Source organism: Oncorhynchus clarkii, chromosome 6 (genome assembly GCF_045791955.1).
Source record: "Oncorhynchus clarkii lewisi isolate Uvic-CL-2024 chromosome 6, UVic_Ocla_1.0, whole genome shotgun sequence".
Classification (NCBI taxonomy): Eukaryota; Metazoa; Chordata; class Actinopteri; order Salmoniformes; family Salmonidae; genus Oncorhynchus; species Oncorhynchus clarkii.
Genome location: NC_092152.1, coordinates 38764294 through 38785626, shown reverse-complemented (window position 1 = coordinate 38785626; position 21333 = coordinate 38764294). Strand labels below are relative to the sequence as shown.

General features: G+C 39.9%; 3 protein-coding genes across 5 annotated transcripts in view; 1 reads left to right on the top strand and 2 right to left on the bottom strand.

The window, feature by feature from the left end:
* LOC139411110 (rab-like protein 6) overlaps positions 1-4737 on the top strand; it is a 29978-nt gene extending 25241 nt beyond the window's left edge. For all 3 annotated transcript variants that reach the window (XM_071156970.1, XM_071156969.1, XM_071156968.1), the window contains 5 exons: positions 2646-2882; positions 3133-3439; positions 3677-3881; positions 4174-4232; positions 4315-4737. In XM_071156970.1, coding sequence (XP_071013071.1) covers positions 2646-2882; positions 3133-3439; positions 3677-3881; positions 4174-4232; positions 4315-4506 — 1000 coding nt within the window. In that variant the 3' untranslated portion in view covers positions 4507-4737. The remainder of the gene's footprint in view (positions 1-2645; positions 2883-3132; positions 3440-3676; positions 3882-4173; positions 4233-4314) is intronic.
* A 2706-nt stretch (positions 4738-7443) lies between these two features.
* On the bottom strand, positions 7444-13447 carry LOC139412367 (uncharacterized). The gene is made up of 3 exons (XM_071159181.1): positions 13334-13447; positions 9335-9616; positions 7444-7559 (listed from the first exon to the last, which is right to left on the bottom strand). Exons 1-3 carry the CDS (start codon positions 13368-13370, stop codon positions 7444-7446), a joined length of 435 nt encoding a protein of 144 aa, XP_071015282.1. The 5' UTR covers positions 13371-13447.
* Positions 13448-18068: 4621 nt separating this feature from the next.
* LOC139412059 (U3 small nucleolar ribonucleoprotein protein IMP4-like) lies at positions 18069-21327 on the bottom strand. Its single transcript, XM_071158852.1, has 6 exons — positions 21243-21327; positions 20754-20993; positions 19273-19427; positions 19073-19167; positions 18865-18938; positions 18069-18644 (listed from the first exon to the last, which is right to left on the bottom strand). Exons 2-6 carry the CDS (start codon positions 20851-20853, stop codon positions 18532-18534), a joined length of 537 nt encoding a protein of 178 aa, XP_071014953.1. The 5' UTR covers positions 20854-20993; positions 21243-21327; the 3' UTR covers positions 18069-18531.
* Positions 21328-21333: the final 6 nt, after the last annotated feature.

Here is a 21333-nt window from a genome sequence, read left to right as displayed (position 1 = left end):
ATCTTCAAAGTGGTAGGCATGTTGTGTAAATCAAATGATACAAACCTACAAAAAAATAATTTTAATTCCAGGTTGTAATGCAACAAAATTGGAAAAATGCCAAGGAGGTGAATACTTTCGCAAGCCACTGTGTGTATATATATATATATATATATATATATATATATATATATATATATATATATATATATATATTCACTGCTCAAAAAAATAAAGGGAACACTTAAACAACACAATGTAACTCCAAGTCAATCACACTTCTGTGAAATCAAACTGTCCACTTAGGAATCTGGAATATGCTGCATATACCCTGACTCTGCTTGCAAGAAAAGTGACGCAATTTCCCTACTTAAAAGAAATTCATGTTAGCAGGCAATATTAACTAAATATGCAGGTTTAAAAATATATACTTGTGTATTGATTTTAAGAAAGGCATTGATGTTTATGGTTAGGTACACATTGGTGCAATGACAGTGCTTTTTTGTGAATGCACTTGTCACCCATTTGGCGAAGTAGGCTGTGATTCAATGACAAATTAACAGGCACTGCATCGATTATATGCAACATAGGACAAGCTAGATAAACTAGTAATATCATCAACCATGTGTAGTTAACTAGTGATTATGTTAAGAATATATTTTTTTATAAGATACGTTTAATGCTAGCTAGCACCTTACCGTGGCTCCTTGCGGCACTCGCATAACAGGTAGTCAGCCTGCCACGCAGTCTCCTCGTGGAGTGCAATGTAATCGGCCATAATCGGTGTAGAAAAATGCAGATTCCCGATTGTTATTAAAACTTGACATCGACCCTAATTAATCGGCCATTCCGATTAATCGTTCAAACTCTAATATATATATATATATATATATATATATTAGAGGTCGACCGATTTAATCGGAATGACCGATTAATTAGGGTCGATGTCAAGTTTTGACTCCAGAAGGAGACTGCGTGGCAGGCTGACTACCTGTTATGCACACAATTGAAGTCGGAAGTTTACATACACCTTAGCCAAATACATTTAAACTCAGTTTTTCACAATTCCTGACATTTAATCCAAGTAAAAATTCCCTGCCTTAGGTCAGTTAGGATCACCACTTTATTTTAAGAATGTGAAATGTCAGAATACTAGTAGAGAGAATTATTTATTTCAGCTTGTATTTCTTTCATCACATTCTCAGTGGGTCAGAAGTTTACAAACACTCAATTAGTATTTGGTAGCATTGCCTTTAAATGGTTTAACTTGGGTCAAACGTTTCGGGTAGCCTTCCACAAGCTTCCCACAATAAGTTGGGTGAATTTTGGCCCATTCCTCCTGACAGAGCTGGTGTAATTACGTCAGGTTTGTAGGCCTCCTTGCTCGCACGTGCTTTTTCAGTTCTGCCCACAGCTTTTCTATGGGATTGAGGTCAGGGCTTTGTGATGGCCACACCAATACCTTGACTTTGTTGTCCTTAAGCCATTTTGCCACAACTTTGGAAGTATGCTTGGGGTAATTGTCCATTTGGAAGACCCATTTGCGACCAAGCTTCCTAACTTCCTGACTGATGTCTTGAGATGTTGCTTCAATATATCCACATCATTTTCCTCCTCATGATGCCATCTATTTTGTGAAGTGCACCAGTCCCTCCTGCAACAAAGCACCCCCACAACATAATGCTGCCACCTCCGTGCTTCACGGTTGGGATGGTGTTCTTCGGCTTGCAAGCCTCCCCCTTTTTCCTCCAAACATATCAGTTCATTATGGCCAAATAGTTCTATTTTTGTTTCAGCAGACCAGAGGCCATTTCTCCAAAAAGTATGATCTTTGTCCCCATGTGCAGTTGCAAACCATAGTCTGGCTCTTTTTATGGCGGTTTTGGAGCAGTGGCTTCTTCCTTGCTGAGCCGGCTTTCAGGTTTTGTCCTGAAAGGACATGTTTTACTGTTTTACTGTGGATATAGATACTTTTGTACCTGTTTCCTCCAGCATCTTCACAAGGTCCTTTGCTGTTCTTCTGGGATTGATTTGCACTTTTCGCACCAAAGTACGTTCATCTCTCTACGTCCCATGGTGTTTATACTTGCGTACTATTGTTTGTACAGATGAATGTGGTACCTTCAGGTGTTTAGAAAATGCTCCCAAGGATGAACCAGACTTGTGGAGGTCTACAATTGTTTTTCTGAGGTCTTGGCTGATTTCCTTTGATTTTCCCATGAAGTCAAGCAAAGGGGCACTGAGTTTGAAGGTAGGCCTTGAACTACATCCTCAGGTATACCTCCAATTGACTCAAATTATGTCAATTAGCCTATCAGAAGCTTCTAAAGCCATGACATAATTTTCTGGAATTTTCCAAGCTGTTTAAATGCACAACTTAGTGTATGTAAACATCTGACCCACTGGAATTGTGATATAGTTAATTATAAGTGAAATAATCTGTCTGCAAACACTTGTTGGAAAAATAACTTGTCATGCACAATGTAGTGGAGTGGTTGAAAAATGAGTTTTAATGACTCCAACCTAAGTGTATGTAAACTTCCGACTTCCGTGTATATGTATATATGTGTGTGTGTATATGTGTGTGTACACAGTGTATATGTTTATATATGTACATGCAGTGTTATTATATTTACTGTATGTATTATTATTATCATCTATTACAGTGATGGAGAGGACAGAGAGAACCCCATGGTGGCAGGTTATATGGATGAGCTGGACCCAGATGACAAGGAGCCCCCGCTGCCCCTACCCAACACCCCGGGCCTTCTCACCAGTAAAGACTTCACTATGTCTAGTGATGAGGAGGAGGTGGAAGCACAGCCCCCACCAATATCACCACCAGTACCTGCTGTCACTCAGGATGAACACCTCGACCTTGACAGTGATTCAGAGCTGAAAAAGTAAGCCTCTTATATCCAGCATATCCGTTAATGTACTGTAGTCTTATCAAGAGTAAACCATTTCAATTTAAGTAACTTTTGTTATATTTAGAATTATATAAGCTCTTATCTTATCTATTTCTTTGTTTTTCTTGTCATCTGTTTATAGATGTTTATAAACTAATTTCTATTGTATACATTATTAGATGACTCTTGTCATCAAGAGTAAAACATTTCTGTTTTTAAGTGATGTTTTTGTACTCTGTTTTAGACCGTGCACTGAGTCCATAATGCCCCGTGCCATGGAGCCCCAAGCTCCGGAGCCTTTGACACCTGCTGGCCAACTCTTGGAGAACACTGTCCCCCAGGTGGCTGAGCCCATCACCCTCACCCTAACCTCTGCACCTGCAGTAGCCCTGGAGCAGCCAGGCCTACCCAGAGGGAAAAAGGGAGGAACCCCTGGGGTGGACTCGGACTCTGACCCAGGGGCCCCTGTTGCTGAGCAGATGCTCTCCTTCGTGATGGATGATCTTGACTTTGAGTCTGAGGAGGAGGCAGTCATCCAGAAGATAACTAAGGTGGCTAGGTCAAAAGGATGTTATTTAGAGTTGTAGGTTACAAGTCATCATAGTTAGATTGAGTAGTCAACCTATTGAAATGACTTTCCTCGTAAAATATGTAGTGCTGAATTTGTGAAATATACAATACATTTTCGATAAATTATTTGATGGGCCTTTTTGGTTTGGATGCATGGTTACAATGTATATTAGTATTTGTAATAGTTTGGAATTATTTCCCTCTGCATCCATCCACAGGAGGTTTTCCCAGTCAGGGATGATGTACTGTCTGATCTGGAGCTGTCAGATGATGACATCCCTCCAGCCACGCTGATCCCAGAGCCTCTGAAGCCCACACCGGTCCTGAAGCCCTCCTTTCAGAGTAATAATGAGACCGACCTGTTTGGCTTGGGCTTTACGGAGGAAGCCACCAAAGCCAAGGACAGCAGTGAGGACCTAGAGGGCAAGTCCACTACCACAAATCTATAGAGAACAGGGACGTATTCATTAGTGCATACTGTATTTCAAAGTTTAGCAACGTGAAATGAAAACAATTTTTTATTTTTGGACAAGAGTTTAGATAGTCCTTCTCTGTTTAAATCAGTTTTCTTCGGTTTGGCATCTAGTGAATACAACCAAGTGCCATAGAATAGTATCCTAGCACATGACAGAGAACTGTACCAAAGTGTATCACATTATAAAACAAAATGACATTGTATTCATTAATTTCTCAAATTCTATGAATTGCTTTTCAGAGAAGGAAAGCAAACACTCCGCAAAAGAAAAGAAGAAAAAGAAGAAGAAAAGCAAAGAGGTAAGGGAGTGGATGCCTTTTCAAATGGCCATCGTGTTTATACAGCATAGTAGACATACGTTTTAAAAACCTTTTTTCTTAGGAGGATGAGAAGAGCAGCAAGAAGAAGCATAAAAAGGACAAGAAAAAGGAGAAAGATGAGACCGGAACAGAAGATGACAAAGAGAGGAAAAAGAAGAAATCTCGGACCAAGAAAATGGATGACTTGGAGGATTTCTTGGCTGGAGGGGAGGGGTCAGCAAATAGAGAGGGCGGAGACTATGAAGAACTCTAGATCCCAAGTCATCCTTATTTTTGGACCTTGACTCTATAGAGATGCGGAAGCCAAGTTGTCATTTGAAACTTGTTTGGTTCCTAGAACCAGATTAATTTGTGCACAAGCAGCATCCACAAGCCATACCCATGGTTCATGGTCACCCATTCCCAGGCAAAAATCTAGACTCCGCTGGGGCTGTATGATGCGTTAATATTACTTCCCATGAGCACTATCACACATTATCTTTGAATGTGAAGAGATGAGAAACTAGGTAGAAGATACAATCGTGTTACCATCAACCTTTGATGAGAAACAGGAAGGAGATGACTGACACTCACTGTGGTGTGATACAAACTATATGATCACTACTGGGTATGATAATTAGTAGAGCCACTAAGAAAAGATTTGACTTTTTTTATTTTCAGACGTTTAACTTAAAATGTGTATTTGCTTACTATTTTATTTTAACTTTTTAAATGATGCTCTCCTGAAGTGAACCACTCCAAATGGGCTTGGCAGGGCTAACGTTTTTGTCTGAATGTCCTCTATTTGGTGTAAGAATTGCTTGAGAGCATATTCCTGTAAAGTGATGGTTGCTTGACAGTGTTGATATTACATAGTGGAGGATATACATGCTTGATGGTCATATTTCACATATTGAAGATTGTCCTCTTACTTTGATCCACTGGTTTTGTTTCTCCGACTCAGTGATGTAATGGTTGTTGAAAGTTTTGCTGCTTTAATTGACTTTTTCTATTTTTGACAATGTACTTTCTCACTCCATTTGATCATTTACTCCCCTCCACTCCCACAATGGAACAGGTCCCCCAATGCACCATTTTACTGTAGTTCACTGTAGTTTTCAGTTTGTCTGCATCCCAAATTGGCACCTTATTCCCTATGCACTATATATATATATATATATATATATATATATATATATATATATAAGGAATAGGGTGCTATTTGGGATGTAGCCTTTGTCACCTTTTCTACCACCTCAGTACACATTTCAGTGTGTTTTAATTAGATGCCTTAAAAGGAAGTGACATACAACACACGTACATGTCTGCAATCCTTATCAACCATGTGTCAAGTGTTCTTACGGGAAGTCAAGACTGTAATGCATCAGAACTGACAGGTAGTAGCTTCAGACAGATGTGATATGTCTGGTGCCTTCTATTGGTGAACTGTAATGTATCATATATTGTCTTTTTTTGTTTGTTGCTGAAGCCAGTACCAAAATCTTGGCAGCACACCACACAATATATGTAAACATTTGCTTATAGATAATAATCTTGATTTATGTTGTTACGGGACTCATAACAGTTTAGAAATGAATGATTGCTAAAGTCATAAACTGCTTACACAATAAGGTAACTTAAATAATGAACTGCTAGTACATATATATTCTTTCTCAATCTTTTGCTGCATTCCAAGGCTCCTACTGTTCGTGTGTTAACTTTACATAACCGTTATTATGTCTGTCTCATGAGGTTCCATGAACTTTACCTGTGCTTCAGATGTCCATTTGAAATACAATGTCTTGCAATAGCTGTAGTTCTTGGAGATATTTCAATGGCAGCCTACTAACATTGAATGAATGCAGCTATTTTTGGACTGAAACCTGTCGACTATTATAGTGCTTCATTAGTACTACTCTCATCTATGGTATTTATCATGGTCATATTTTCCTGACGAGGAAATACAAATGGGATTGATTAATGCGTACGATGTGGTTGATTGTCATTTGGTTTGACTTAAACATAAGGTTTATATTGCCCGCTCCCAATGTATACGTGTGTCCCATGTGTTAGTGTGCTAAAGCAGGTTGACTAGTTGCATCACCAAAATTAGTATGTAATTGCATCACTGCAGATGAAAGCAGTCATTGCTATCTGTTTACATTGCAACGATACCATGCTATTCTGTAATGATGACAGACACCCATCAATTTAATTAAAAGCAGCATGAATTCATATCAGACAAGAAAATAAATGCAGGTGGTATTCAGGAATGATATACAGTACATGAAGCTTTTATTTCGACAATGTTACAAGGTATGTTTATTAACTGACGAGACAACGGACTTTTAGATGTATTATATACTTGTCACGTTAGATTACATTTGATGGTTTAAAATGTATCTTTCAAAATATGAAACTATGCATTAATCTAAAGTACTGCTGCATTGTCTGTCTATTGTTGTCATTCAATGGGTGGTTCATGAGGCAAAAAATAATGCTAAGAGCAAATTTCCAATTGGCGCATGAAGCTTATGTTGTACAATAAGAAAATAATGTATAGAAAGGTAAATTGATATTTATTTTCATCCCATGAAATGTTTCCATATTTTCACTGGATGTGAACCTGTGTTTGGCTCGTCCTAATAAATGCAAACGTATTTCTTCATAGATGGCATTTACCTTTTTTTTTCCATTATGAAAATCATGAAAGCTACGACAAACTATTGGTTTAGATTCTTTTCACTTAGCTCTTGTAACCACCAGGAGGACTAATACCTTTTCTTGAGGTACAGTACTTCAGTTTGTGTAACTGTAAAAAGCTGTAATGGCTGTCTCGTTTTGTAGCATAGAATTGAAAGCCCCTTTAGCATTTGGTGTGTCCTTTGGCAATGTCCATCATTCCAGCTCAGTTATCTCTTCTTCAGCATGTGGATTATTTTGTGCCAGATCTGAGATCATAGTGATGTTCATGTATACTCCCTTCTCCTTCTGAATTAAGAAATACCAGGTGTATGTTATAGCTGTTGAATAACAGTAGCTACATGGCAATTGCTATTCTGTTTCAGGAATTAAATGTTTTAATGTCATACTTTACCTTGTTTTGGTCTTTTCCTATTGTTTGGAGAGAAAGCGTTGAAGTTAGTTACTTAAAATGTTATGGACCAGTATTTGTCAATGGAAGAGCAGTACTTTATGGATGCATTTGGGCTCATTGCATGATTGGAGGTTGTAAGGACTTACTTTTTAAGTAACAGTAAGAAAAGATGATCGCCATGGGGAGCAGAGGCATCAGAATCCAGCGAAGAATGTCCCAAACGTAGGAACCTGAGGCCGACGCGAGTAGAGGAGATACAAATTAAGTCAAATGTTCTCTACAGTGCATTCGGAAAGTATTCAGACCACATGACCCTTTTTCCACATTTTGTTACGTTACACACTTATTCCAAAAATTTATTAAATAAAACATTTTCCTCATCAATCAAAGCGAAAACAAGTTTTTAGAAATGTTTGCTAATTTATTAAAAACAGAAATACCTTATTTACGAATGTATTCAGACCCTTTGCTATGAGACTCGAAATTGAGCTCAGGTGCATCCGGTTTCCATTGATCATCCTTGAGATGTTTTCAACTTCATTGGAGTCCACCTGTGATAAATTACATTGATTGGACATGATTTGGAAAGGCACACACCTGTCTATATAAGGTCCCACAGTTGACAGTTCACGTCAGAGCAAAAACCAAGCCATGAGGTCGAAGGAATTATCCGTACAGCTCCGAGACAGGATTGTGTCAAGCCACAGATCTGGGGAAGGGTACTAAACAATGTCTGCAGCATTGAAGGTCCCCAAAAATACAGTGGCCTCCATCACTCTTAAATGGAAGAAGTTAGGAACCACCCAGACTCTTCCTAAAGCTGGCCGCCCGGCCAATCGGAGGAGAAGGGCCTTGGTCAGGGAGGTGACAAAGAACCCGATGGTCACTCTGACAGACCTCCAGAGTTCCTCTGTGGAGATGGGAGAAACTTCCAGAAGGACAACTATGTCTGCAGCACTCCACAAATCGGGCCTTTATGGTAGAGTGGCCAGACGGAAGCCACTCCTCAGTAAAAGGCACATGACAGCCCACTTGGTGTTTGCCAAAAGACACCTAAAGGACTCCCAGACCATGAGAAACAAGATTCTCTGGTCTGATGAAACCAAGATTGAACTCTTTGGCCTGAATGCCAAGCGTCACGTCTGGAGGAAACCTGGCACCATCCCTACGGTGAAGCATGGTGGTGGCAGCATAATGCTGTGGGGATGTTTTTTAGCGGTAGGGACTGGGAGACTAGTCAGGATCAAGGGAAAGATGAACGGAGCGATGAACACCTGCTCCAGAGCACTCAGGACCTCAGACTGGGGCAACGGTTCACCTTCCAACAGGACAATGACCCTAAGCACACAGCCAAGGCATCTCAGGAGTGGCTACGGAACAAGTCTCTGAATGTCCTTGAGTGGCCCAGCCAGAGCCCGGACTTGAACATCTCTGGAGAGACCTGAAAATAGCTGTGCAGCGACACTCCCCATCCAACCTGACAGAGCTGGAGAGGATCTTCAAATAAGAATGTGAGAAACTCTCAAAATACAGGTGTACCAAGCTTGTGGCGTCATACCCAAGAAGACTCAAGGCTGTAATCGCTGCCAAAGGTGCTTCAACAAAGTACTGAGTAAAGGCTCTGAATACTTATTTAAATGTGATATTTCCGTTTTTTTTATTTAATACATTTGCAAAAATTTAGAAACCTGGTTTTGCTTTGTCATTATGGGGTATTGTGTTGATTGGTTAGGGAAAAAGTCAAAGGGTCTGAATACTTTCCGAAGGCACTGTATACATAGAAAAATCAGAGAGGAACATTTACAGCAGAGCACATGTAATCCAAGACCTTGTGATGGACTTGTAAGAGGTTGGATAGCAATTAAGCTAGCAGGCCTATCAGTGTCGGTACCTGAGGCTACATTTCAGGGTTCTCGCTTCTTCACTCATGGTTACTTTGACTTACATCAAGACATCATCTGGCGATGTCTGTCTGTGCACAGTCAAGGACAAGTATCACACTTACCGCTGTAGAAGTACTCCTCAGCCAGTTTGATGATGGTTTTATTGCTGCTCAGCACACCGCACCAATACATTCCCTCTCCCTGGGCCAGGCCCTGGACATCCACAATGAAGGAGCCAACACCCTGAGTCACCTTCAGCCTTCCTGCATCCAAAGACTGGCTCTCCCTGCTGAAGCTGAAGCCTGAACAGCACTGTGGGGACGTCTCCTTACACCACACCCTGGGGAGGTCCTCGTCCTTTAGATCATAAGGACAGGTCAGTCTCTGCACACCATCACATATGCCTGTGAAATATAATTATAGATTAATATTACAAAACTTAGACTCATATTAGAAAAATCTGAATACCTACACTCCCCTCCATGTGTACTGTATTTGGACCGTGAAGCTAAAATAATAAATTTGTCTCTATACTCCAGCATTTTGGATTTTTTATTAAATGTTTCATATGAAGTGACAGTAAAGAATGTATTTTTGACCATTTAGAGATGAAAACACTATCTAGTCCACCCATGCAGAGACAAAATTCATGTATAGTGTATTAAAGTAAAAGTGTAGTATTTGTTCCAATATTCTAGCGCACAATGACTACATCAAGCTTGTGACTCAACACACTCATTGGAAGCATTTGCAGTGTGTTTTGCTTGTGTTTCTTATATTTTTCTTGTCCAATAGGAAATTAATGGTAAATCATGACTTGAGTAATTTTATTTCTGGGAGTAGATAAGGTGTTTCTAAATAGTTTTAAGTTAATCCTGATAATGCCACGATTAAGGAAAATCATGAATAAATCATGATTATTGATAAAGTTACAGAGGGGTAAATCAATTTGAATGCAATCACTTTTTGACAGCAACCCTTTTTGTTTTGAATGAAACCTTCCATATATGTATGTAAATGTGTGTAACCGTTATTTAACTAGGCAAGTCAGTTAAAAGCAAATTCTTATTTACAATGACGGCCTACCCCAGCCAAACCCTAACCCGGACAATGCTGGGCCAATTGTGCGCCGCCCTATGGGACTCCCAATCACGGCCAGTTGTGATACAGTCTAGAATCGAACCAAGGTCTGTAGTGACGCTTCTAGCACTTAGATGCAGTGCTTTAGACCACTGCGCCACTCGGGAGCCCGAATGCAAGGTGCCATATTTGTCCATTTATAGAAGTGTTTGGAAGGTGCCTTGAATACCAAAACATTTTTGGACCAGAATTTTTTACCTGAATGCCAAAACATTCAAGAGATAAAGGTGCTCAAAATGCACTTATTGTCCATACCTCACCATACCATGAGACATTCATGTTTTCATCACTGGAAATGACAAACGGTTGAGATTTATATCATTTAAAAGATTACAAACAGGGTTGTCACACTAATTTAATTATTTCTTTAAAGTTTTTTTTAATAGAAAACGATTTCAAATGCATAAATTCCACATCAAAATATACATATTCGCATATGTTGTAGCTTAGACCCAATTTTATATTATCGTAGGTTTTTGTATTGTGTCTGCCATCGGTTGAGACACAACATGCTTTTGAATACAGAGTGGGTGTCCTTTCAATCATAGAAATAGCTGGTAAGGTAATGGCTTGACCACTATTAGTGAATTTGTCCAAATACTTGTGACATATGAAACATTTGATCTCAAATCCAAAATTCTGGAGTGTAGGGCAACATTTTAAAATGTTACTTCACTGTCCAAATACATACAGAGGGGAGTGTATATGATATGTTGATGAAAGAATTCCACTGACCAACCTATACGTTACATACAATACATGACCAAGAGTATGTGGATAACTGCTCGTCGAACATCTCATTCTAAAATCATGGACATTCATATGGAGTTGGTCCCCCCTTTACTGCAATAACAGCCTCCACTCTTCTGGGAAGGCTTTACACTAGATGTTGGAACATTGTAGCGGGGACTTGCTTCCATTCAGCCACAAGTGCATTAGTGAGGTTGGGCAATTAGGCCTGGCTCGCAGTCGCCGCTCCAATTCATCCTAAGTTGTTAGATGGGGTTGAGGTCAGGGCTCTGTGCAGGCTAGTCAAGTTCTTCCCCCTGATCTCGACAAACCATTTCTGTATGGGCCTTGCCTTGTGCATGGGGCATTGTCATGCTGAAACAGGACATGGCCTTCACCAAACTGTTGCCACAAAGTTGGAAGCACAGAATCGTCTAGAATGTCATTGTATGCTGTAGCATTAATATTTCCCTTCACTGCAACTAAGGGGCCTAGCCCAAACCATGAAGAACAGCCCCAGACCATTATTCCACCTCCACCAAACTTTACAGTTATCACTATGCATTCGGGCAGATAGCGTTCTCCTGGCATCCACCAAACCCAGATTCGTCTGTCGGATTGCCAGATGGTGAAGCGTGATTCATCACTCCAGAGAACGTGTGCTCCAGAGTCCAATGGTGGCAAGCTTTACACCACTGTAGCCGACGCATGGCATTGCGCATGGTGATCTTAGGCTTGTGTGCGGCTGCTCAGCCATGGAAACCCATTTCATGAAGCCCCCGACGAACAGTTTTTATGCTGATGTTGCTGCCAGAGGCAGTTTGGAACTCGGGAGTGAGTGCACTTCAGCACATGGTGGTCCTGTTCTGTGAGCTTGTGTGGCCTACCACTTTGTGGCTGAGCCGATGTTGCTCCTAGTCATTTCCACTTCACAATAACAGCACTTACAGTGGACCAGGGCAGCTCTAGTAGGGCAAACTTGTTGGAAAGGTGGCATTCTATGAAAGTGCCACATTGAAAGTCACTGAGCTCTTCAGGAAGGCCATTCTTCTGCAAATGTTTGTCTATGGAGATTGCATGGTTGAGTGCTCAATTTTATACACCTGTCAGCGACGGGTGTGGCTGAAATACACATACTTTTGTATATATAGTGAATCTATCAAGACAAAAGTTCCCAGAAAAGTTTTTAATTTCCTGTCTCAAATATCACAACCAACCATGTAGCATGTGTCAAGCGCAGATTATTTTTTGTACAATGTATCTTGTTATTCAGCCCAAATTGTTTCATGAAGTAAAATATTGAATTGTTCTTTGAATCATTTGGAGTAAATTACACTGACAATTTAATCTATGATTTTCTCATCTCCATTTTGCAGTGGTGGAAAAAGTACCCAATTGTTATACTTGAGTAAAAGTAAAGATACCTTAATAGAAAATGACTCAAGTAAATGTCAAATTTACCCAGTAAAACCCTACTTGAGTAAGTCTAAAAGTATTTGGGTTTAAACATACTTAAGTATCAAAAGTATAAATAATTTCAAATTCCTTATATTGAGCAAACCAGACCGCACCATTTTCTTGTTTTTTTTAATTTACGGATAGCCAAGGGCATGCTGCAACCCTCAGACATAATTTACAAACAAAGCATGTATTTAGTGAGTCTGCCAGATCAGAGGCAGTAGGGATAACCAGCGATGTTCTCTTGATAATTGTGTGAATTAGACCATTTTCCTATCCTGCTAAGCATTCAAAATTTAACTTTGGGTGTCAGGGAAAATGTATGGAGTAAAAAAAAAAAAGTACGTCATTTTCTTTAGGAATGTAGTGAAGTAAAAGTATAAAGTTGTAAAAAATATAAATAGTAAAGTACAGATACCCCAAAAAACGACCTAAGTAGTACTTTCAAGTATTTTTACTTAAGTACTGTACATCACCGCCATTTTGAAAATCGCTGACAGATGAGTTGTAACTTTGTAACAAACACTTACAAAGAATTGTGAATACTATGAAATGTTTTGACTTGACTCATTCCATTATTGAAAATCAGTTCAGTCAAATCAATAATCCCTCTGTAATCCATGTTTTTGTTGCAATGCCTTCATTTAGCTTACATTACTGAAAATGTCTGTTTGAACTCCATCATTGGTCAGATTAAAGATGGCAATATGCAAAATAAATACATAGTCATAAGCTATTTACTATGAAGTGCAGGCAACATACAAATGTACATGGCACACAGATGTGGTCCTTACCAGCAAGCCAGAAAACCAATGTAGTCAGTCGAAGCATTTTTGTTGCTGAATGTTGCTGGAGTCAAAATATGAAGTAAAACACAGAAGAAAGTATGTCAGGCTCTGCTATGGAAGATGTCAGGAAATGGCCAACCACAGTAGAGAGGTATATATATATAGAGATATAGAGAGAACTGTTTTTTCTTTTTTGCAAGGTTTGGTTGACTTGTGATTTTTTTTAAAAGGCAAACAGATAGGCTCAGTACGCAGCAAGGTTATTATACACTGAACAAAAATATAAACGCAACAATCCCTAATCTATGGATTTCACATGACTGGGAATACAGATATGCATCTGTTGGTCACAGATTTGTTTTATTTGTATTATTTCACCTTTATTTTACCAGGTAGGCCAGTTGAGAACAAGTTCTCATTTACAACTGCGACCTGGCCAAGATAAAGCAAAGCAGTGCGATAAAAACACAGAGTTACACATAAACAAATGTACAGTCAATAACACAATAGAAAAATATATGTACAGTGTGTGCAAATGCAGAAGAGTAGGGAGGTAAAGGCAATAAATAGGCTACAGAGCCGGAATTATTACAATTTAGCATTAACACTGGAGTGATAGATGTAAAAATGATGATGTGCAAGTAGAGATACTGGGGTGCAAAAGAGCAAGAGGATAAATAACAATATGGGGATGAGGTAGTTGCGTGTGCTATTTACAGATTGGCTGTGTGCGGGTACAGTGATCGGTAAGCTGATTTGACAGCTGATGCTTAAAGTTAGTGATGGAGATATGAGTCTCCAGCTTCAGTGATTTTTGCAATTCCAGTCATTGGCCGCAGAGAACTGGAAGGAAAGGCGGCCAAAGTAAGTGTTGGCTTTGGGGATGACCAGTGAAATATACCTGCTGGAGTGCGTGCTATGGGGGGGGGGTGTTGCTTTGGTGACCAGTGATCTGAGATAAGGTGGGGCTTAACTTAGCAAAGAATTATAAATTACCTGGAGCCAGTGGGTTTGGCAATGAATATGTAGTGAGGGCCAGCCAACGAGAGCATACAGGTCGCAATGGTGGGTAGTGTATGGGGCTTTTGTAAATGACATCGCCAAAGTCAAGGATCGGTAGGATAGTCAGTTTTACGAGGGTATGTTTGGCAGCATGAGTGAAGGAGGCTTTGTTGCAAAATAGGAAGCTGTCTAACCAGACACCTAGGTATTTGTAGTTCTCCACATATTCTAAGTCAGAACCATCCAGAGTAGTGAAGCTAGTAGGGCAGGCTGGTGCGGGCAACAATCGGTTGAAGAGCATGCATTTCGTTTTACTAGTATTTAAAAGCAGTTGGAGGCCAGGGAAGGAATGTTGTATGGCATTGAAGCTTGTTTGGAGGTTTGTTAACAGTGTGCAAAGGAGGGCCAGATGTATACAGAATGGTGTCGTCTGCGTAGAGGTGGATCAGAGCATCACCAGCAGCAAAAGCAACATCATTGATAGATACAGAGAAAAGAGTCGGCCCGAGAATTTAACCCTGTGGCTCCCCCATAGAGACTGCCAGAGGTCCGGACAACAGGCCTTCCGATTTGACACACTGAACTATATCTGAGAAGTAGTTGGTGAACCAGGCAGTCATTTGAGAAACCAAGGCTATTGAGTCTGCCGATAAGAATGAGGTGACAGAATCGAAAGCCTTTGTCAGGTCGATGAAGACGGCTGCACAGTACTGTCTTTTATCGGTGGTGGTTATGATATCATTTAGGATCTTGAGCGTGGCTGAGGTGCACCCGTGACCAGCTCGGAAACCAGATTGGTAGGGGGTAGCCAGGGGGAAAGCATGGCCAGCTGTCGAAAAATGCTTGTTGAAATTATTGATTGTCGTAGTTTTATTGGTGGTGACAGTGTTTCCTGGCCTCAGTGCAGTGGGCAGCTGGGAGGAGGTGCTCTTATTCTCCATGGACTTTACAGTGTCCCAAAACTTTGTGAAATTAGTGCTACGGAATGCACATTTCTGTTTGAAAATGGTCACAGATACCATTAAAAGAAATAGGGTGTGGACCAGAAAAACAGTCAGTATATGGTGTGACCACCATTTGTCTCATGCAGCGTGACACATCTCCTTCACATAGAGTTGATCATGCTGTTGATTGTGGCTTGTGGAATGTTGTCCCACTCCTCTTCAATGGCTGTGTAAAGTTGCTGGATATTGGCAGAAACTGGAACACACTTTTGTACATGTCGATCCATAGCATCCCAAACATGGTCAATGGGTGTCTGGTGAGTATGCAGGCCACGAAAGAACTGGTATTTTTTCAGCTTCCAGGAATTGTACATGGGGCTGTGGGATGTTAACAAATTTGTGCACCAAATTTGAGAGAAATAAGATTTTTGTGCATATGAAACATTTCTGGTATCTTTTATTTCAGCTCATGAAACATATTTTTGTTCAGTGTAGTTTTGTGTTTTTATGTGAGGCTATTTTTCTATTACAAATTCACTTTAGTTTCAGTTAGTTTTCAGACCCGATTTGCCAGTTTTTATTTAGTTTTAGTTCAAAATGTGGTTTTCCTGCCTGCAGGTGTCGATAGTTTGCAGGTAGACATATTTGGTGAGCAACGAACATATTTTGACATTATAACGCTTGCAGAGGTGGTGAATTGTAGGTTAAATTGTCGTTTTCTGTGCAGAGAGGAGGTGACGTCATATTCGTCGTCTCCTTAGCCCAGGTAAGTTACTGGTTCAGTATGCAGTCACACAATTAGAAACATATGGCTTATTTAAACCTTTTTCTGAGATCTGGGAAAATAAAAAGAGCTAATGAATCAAACATGCAAATGTGAAATGCATTTTCCGTGTATGTTCATGGCTTGTACTTGGGACTTTTACTTTGATAGCTCGTATTTGGGGCTTTTATTTTGAAACGTCTATCGTCCAATCTTTCTTACCAGTTTCGCACACTCCCATTGGATGTTGGCTTATCCAATGAAAAAGATGGTTGGTGACTTCCTCGCAGTTGTGGGTGTGGGTGTGTGTGGTTGTGAGTGCGTGCAATCCAATCAACAAAATGGTAACTCCATGGAGTATTTGTTTAGCTTTTCAAAACTTCGTATCAGCTTGAAGCCTCTGATTATTTAGCTCCAGAGTGTTGTAAAGAAACATATATTGTCTGGTTGCTGATCCAGGTTACCATGCTAGATTATTAGCTAGTTTGCTATCTAAATACTGCCAGATGGGCATGTTGGGTTGATGTAATTCCGATTTCACTAGTACTGATCTTGGATTATAGAGTGGTCTTTCTGAGCAATTCTCGTGTTTTTTTCCCCCCCTGTAATTCTTGTGTGTCCGATTACTATTCTGTATCATTTCTGAGCCATAATGAACAGTACAATGCTGATAGTCAGCTTTCTACTGTTTATCATGGTGTGTTTCTCTCTGATGATTGTAGCTTCGACGAGACTGAGACGGGAGTACCTGTATAGGAAGTCCCAAGAGGACAGGGTGCGGACGATTGAGGAGAAGAAACAGAAGCTGAAATCTGCTGATTTCTGATGATAGTTGTCGATTATATCGACTGATTGCAAGTGTATTGGGGGCTTCCATAGACTTACACAGTAATTATGACAACTTTCAGGGGATATCCTCCAACCTATCAGAGCTCTTGCAGCATGAACTGACATGTTGTCCACCCAATCAAAGGATCAAAATGAATCTAGCATAAGTATAAGCTACAGCTAGCTAGCACTGCAGTGCATAACATGTGGTGAGTAGCTGACTCAAAGACAACGACAATAGTTGAACAGTTTTGAACAAATGAATAACTTCAAAAATGAAGGAGCAAGAGAGATAGCTATATTTCAAAATGTTTTTCACTTTCACTTACTTAGCTGGATAATTTAGCCTACTCAAACACCTGGCTCAAACAGAGGGACGCTATGTTAGCTATCTGGCTATGACTATCCAACATTGGAACTCTTCCAAGGTAAGCTTTTGGTTTTACTAATGTATTGCCACCGGTGTTCCTGCAAAACTGCCTGTACACTGTGCTGCATGATTGTAGCGGGTTTACTAACACGCTATATCTATTAACTATGTTAACCTTGACATTACTTTAGCTAATATGGTGACAACGATGTAGGCTGTGTGTAGCGTTTATGATATGAAGGTTTGGCTTGGTAAGGTTTTTTCGCCTGGTCATGGCAGCTGATGTGTTGTGCACTTTAGTCCACAAGTGAAGGGAAAAGGTAAGAGGAGAGTGCGTAGATGCAAGAAGGTATACAATGAGGTGTTTATATGTGGCTATGAGAGTTAACGGTTTGTGTTTGATCAGGGGTGTATTCATTCCACCAATTCTGTTGAAAGATGTTTCTTTAACAGAAGCAAATGGAACGGGGATAATCATATCTGAATTTGACCAATAAAAACTCATTTGCAACTGTTGGACTAATGATTACACCCTAGATCGGTGTGTACCTACGTTGCAAACTTTCATTCATAGGCTAGGTTGAAGGAACCGCATAGGGAAAAATCTAGTATCATGTATTAGCCTAAACCTGTTATATTGAAGTGGGTGAATGGAATATGAATGACAGTCATCCTACATGCTGTAATAGAAATAAGGCCATGCTCATAAAAAATAAACATCCTCAAACGGCACCGACCACCAACGCATCCTGTGATAAGTTCAGATTGTATGTATGATTCAAATTAACAACAGTAATGTGGAAAGGTGGTATGTATCATAAGAGCAAGGAAAAACATCTCTGGGCGAGTCACTACCTCAGATACAGTGCAAATGTAGTACACAATTCTAGGTCTATAATACTGTGAGGCTGATAAAGGAAAAATTTACATTTTAGCCATTTTAAAAAAAGTAAGTATTGAGTATTTTTGTAGCCCCCTGGAAAATAGGTAAATAACTATAACATCAGACATATAGCAAAGCCAACAATAGCCTTGTTATGAAGAATATTTTTTTCTTTAGTTCTGTTAATTTTATAGAAAATAGTCAAATTTGGAGTTAGGAAAATCGTAGTATACATAACTTCTCTGGTAGAGTCTGTTTCAATGAAATTATTCAATGTCTGAGGCCATATTTCCATGAAATACAAATCTGAGGTATGGTGTGTAAAACTGAAAACACAACATTAGACTACTATGTGGTTAGGCTGCTTTGGCCATGGCCTGTAAATGAGAGGGGCACACTGAGACGTGGCTAATGTTACTCCATGCTGAGAAACTTCCTCTTTTTGGCAGTGTGTGTATATGAGTGGTGGCGCCATTCAACGTCCGCTGTAGCCTCATTTTCTAGGGTACCAAGCTTGATCATGTACACTACAGACAGAAAAACAGTTATCACTAGATTATAATATAACAATTACAATTTTGCGTATGCATTCTCAATACACACAAGATATATATATTTTAAAAAAACAACACTAAATGTATAGGGGGAGCAGTGCAGGAAAAGGTAAAACTGCAATTAATCCAAAATTACACATTGTTCAAAAACATGGTGTTGCTTATGATGAGAAAGGTAAAACATTGTACTTACATTTGATTTCAAATCTGGGCCCAACTTCTGACAACTCAACGTTCCTGTGGTCCGTTTTCTTGTAAGTGTGATGTCTGCAATAAAAATAGGTCCTTAAATAAGAATGTGTAACTACATTCCGCTACCTGAAGGAGTCTACAGTCAACCTGTCTGCCCAAGATTAGGTACATGTTCGCAAATAGCTCTTTCAAAGCATCCCTCTATTCACCTGAAAGATATACAATCCTCCTGGTTGGCAAATGTGATAACCCGCCTGCTGTCCTCTTTAGGCACTGGGAACAAATACTTGAGGATATTGGAAACCTGATTAAGAGAGATTTACTTACAGTCGGTGTCAGAAACTTTTGGATGCACTAACAGTACCAGGGTAAACATTTATTGAGAATTGTGAAGTGCCAAGTCTCTCACCCTCTGGCCAAGTCGTGAGGAGAAGTTGTGAAAGATGAGGTTGGGGTAGGCTTCAGACATGGTTCCAATGTCCGGCACATCATGTCTCATTACCACATTGTAAAGAGTGAAGTACGCAGTCGGTCCAAAAGGTAGGTGGCACACCACCAGCCCATCTATACAGTTCACACAGGCAATATAAAAGTAGTTATTTTAAAGTTCCCTTGATGCAGTGTTTTTACTTGGATTGATGCATTCCAGCCTGTAAAAAAAAAAATCTATACACTACAGGTCAAAAGTTTTAGAACACCTACTCATTCAAGGGTTTTTCTTTATTTTTACTATTTTCTACATTGCAGAATGATAGTGAAGACACCACAACTATGAAATAACACATATGGAATCATGTAGTAACCAAAAAAGTGTGTAACAAATCAAAATATATTTTATATTTGAGATTCTTCAAATAGCCACCCTTTGCCTTAATGACATCTTTGCACACTCTTTGCATATGTGTTATTTCATAGTTTATGTCTTCACTATTATTCTACAATGTAGAAAATAGTAAAAATAAAGAAAAAGCCTTGAATGAGTAGATGTTTTAAAACTTCTGACTGGTAATGTGTATGTGTATATGCATATATAATGTGCATGTGTAACAGTATAGCGCGAACCGACCTGGGCGCGAACCAGGGACGCTCTGCACACATCAACAGTCACCCTCGAAGCATCGTTACCCATCGCTCCAAAAAAGCCGCGGCCCTTGCAGAGCAAGGGGAACCACTACTTCAAGGTCTCAGAGCAAGTGACGTCACTGATTGAAATGCCACTAGTGCGCACCACCGCTAACTTGCTAGCCATTTCACATCGGCTACACGTGGATATGAACCTGGGTGCCAGTCTGTTTCTGCTCTCTTATCAAGTCCTTATAGAATTGTCATGCCAAACATGTTGACAATGACAGCAATGGAGTTAGAAAGAGCATAAACAGACTTGAACCAGGCTATGGCTATAATCATTTGGTGTTGGTAATAGATGGTTCGAGATGATTATAGTTGGTTAATTAAACATTTGAAATTGGGAGGTGCTTTGCAAGCCCCTCAGTTTAAAAAAAGTATTATTGAATTTTAAAACATAAAATCCACCTGTTGTGAAGTCCCTCAACATATACATTACATTTTAGTCATTTAGCAAAGAATCCCATCCAGAGTAACCCACGGGAACAATCATGGTCAAGCACCCAGCTCCAAGGGCACATCGAAAGATCGCCCACCCAGTCGACGCAGGGACCCAAACCAGCGACCTCTCGGCCTCTGGCCCAACACTTCCAACCATCCAAGACCCTTCTGAAAACCTACGTTTTTTTAAACCACTTCTGCGCAGGCAAGTTTAACTTGCCTTTTAAACTCGGATCATATTGTTTTGTATTTTCTTGTGTGGAAATAAATAAATACAAATTTATTGAAAAAAAAAAAGATTGTTATACGCCTAGATGGGCTTACCTGGCTGTCCTCTAGTCTCATGAACGATGACCAGGTCTGTAACATTGTTGGCTTTACAGGCTTGTACTAGAGCTTTAATTTCATGACCTCCCCTGTTCATACGCTGAGCCCCAGGGAAGATCAGCTTCACCTCCTGTCAATAGCAAACATTGCACGTCAGCAAAAATTGAGGGTTACTTGTTTAAAACTTAATCTATTATACTGCCCATTTATACTCATCATCCATGTGAGAGCTGACACCTGCACACACAGAGTATCTCTCAGTCACTGTTTGCACATTTTTTTAATGGGAAACTGTGGTAAGGCTGCTTTTCCATGAGATGTGTTGTCAACATCATAAACAAGACAACACTGAGGATGCGTCCCAAGGGTACCCTATACAATATATAGTTCAATACTTTTGACCGGAGCCTAGTGTCTCGGTGGTCAACAGTTGTGCACTGTATAGGGAATGGGGTGTCGTTTAAATGTTGGTGTGCAGAAACAAACCTTCTGCTCCCTCATCATCATACTCCAGCAATTTCTGTAACTGTACAGCTTCTCTGCGAACCTTAGTAGGGATGAGACGATTGTCTGTAGG

Excerpts from the sequence above, each read along its gene's own strand:
- LOC139412367 (XM_071159181.1), bottom strand. The coding sequence starts at position 13,370 with ATGCTTCGACTGACTACATTGGTTTTCTGGCTTGCTG. Across the intron at positions 9,617-13,333 it reads ATTGGTTTTCTGGCTTGCTG|GCATATGTGATGGTGTGCAG; the intron begins GTAAGGACCACA and ends TATATTTCACAG. Across the intron at positions 7,560-9,334 it reads TGAGGAGTACTTCTACAGCG|GTTCCTACGTTTGGGACATT; the intron begins GTAAGTGTGATA and ends CGTCGGCCTCAG.
- LOC139412059 (XM_071158852.1), bottom strand. The coding sequence starts at position 20,853 with ATGAACAGGGGAGGTCATGAAATTAAAGCTCTAGTACAAGCCTGTAAA. Across the intron at positions 19,428-20,753 it reads TGAGACTAGAGGACAGCCAG|ATGGGCTGGTGGTGTGCCAC; the intron begins GTAAGCCCATCT and ends TGAACTGTATAG. Across the intron at positions 19,168-19,272 it reads CCTCACGACTTGGCCAGAGG|GTTTCCAATATCCTCAAGTA; the intron begins GTGAGAGACTTG and ends TCTCTTAATCAG.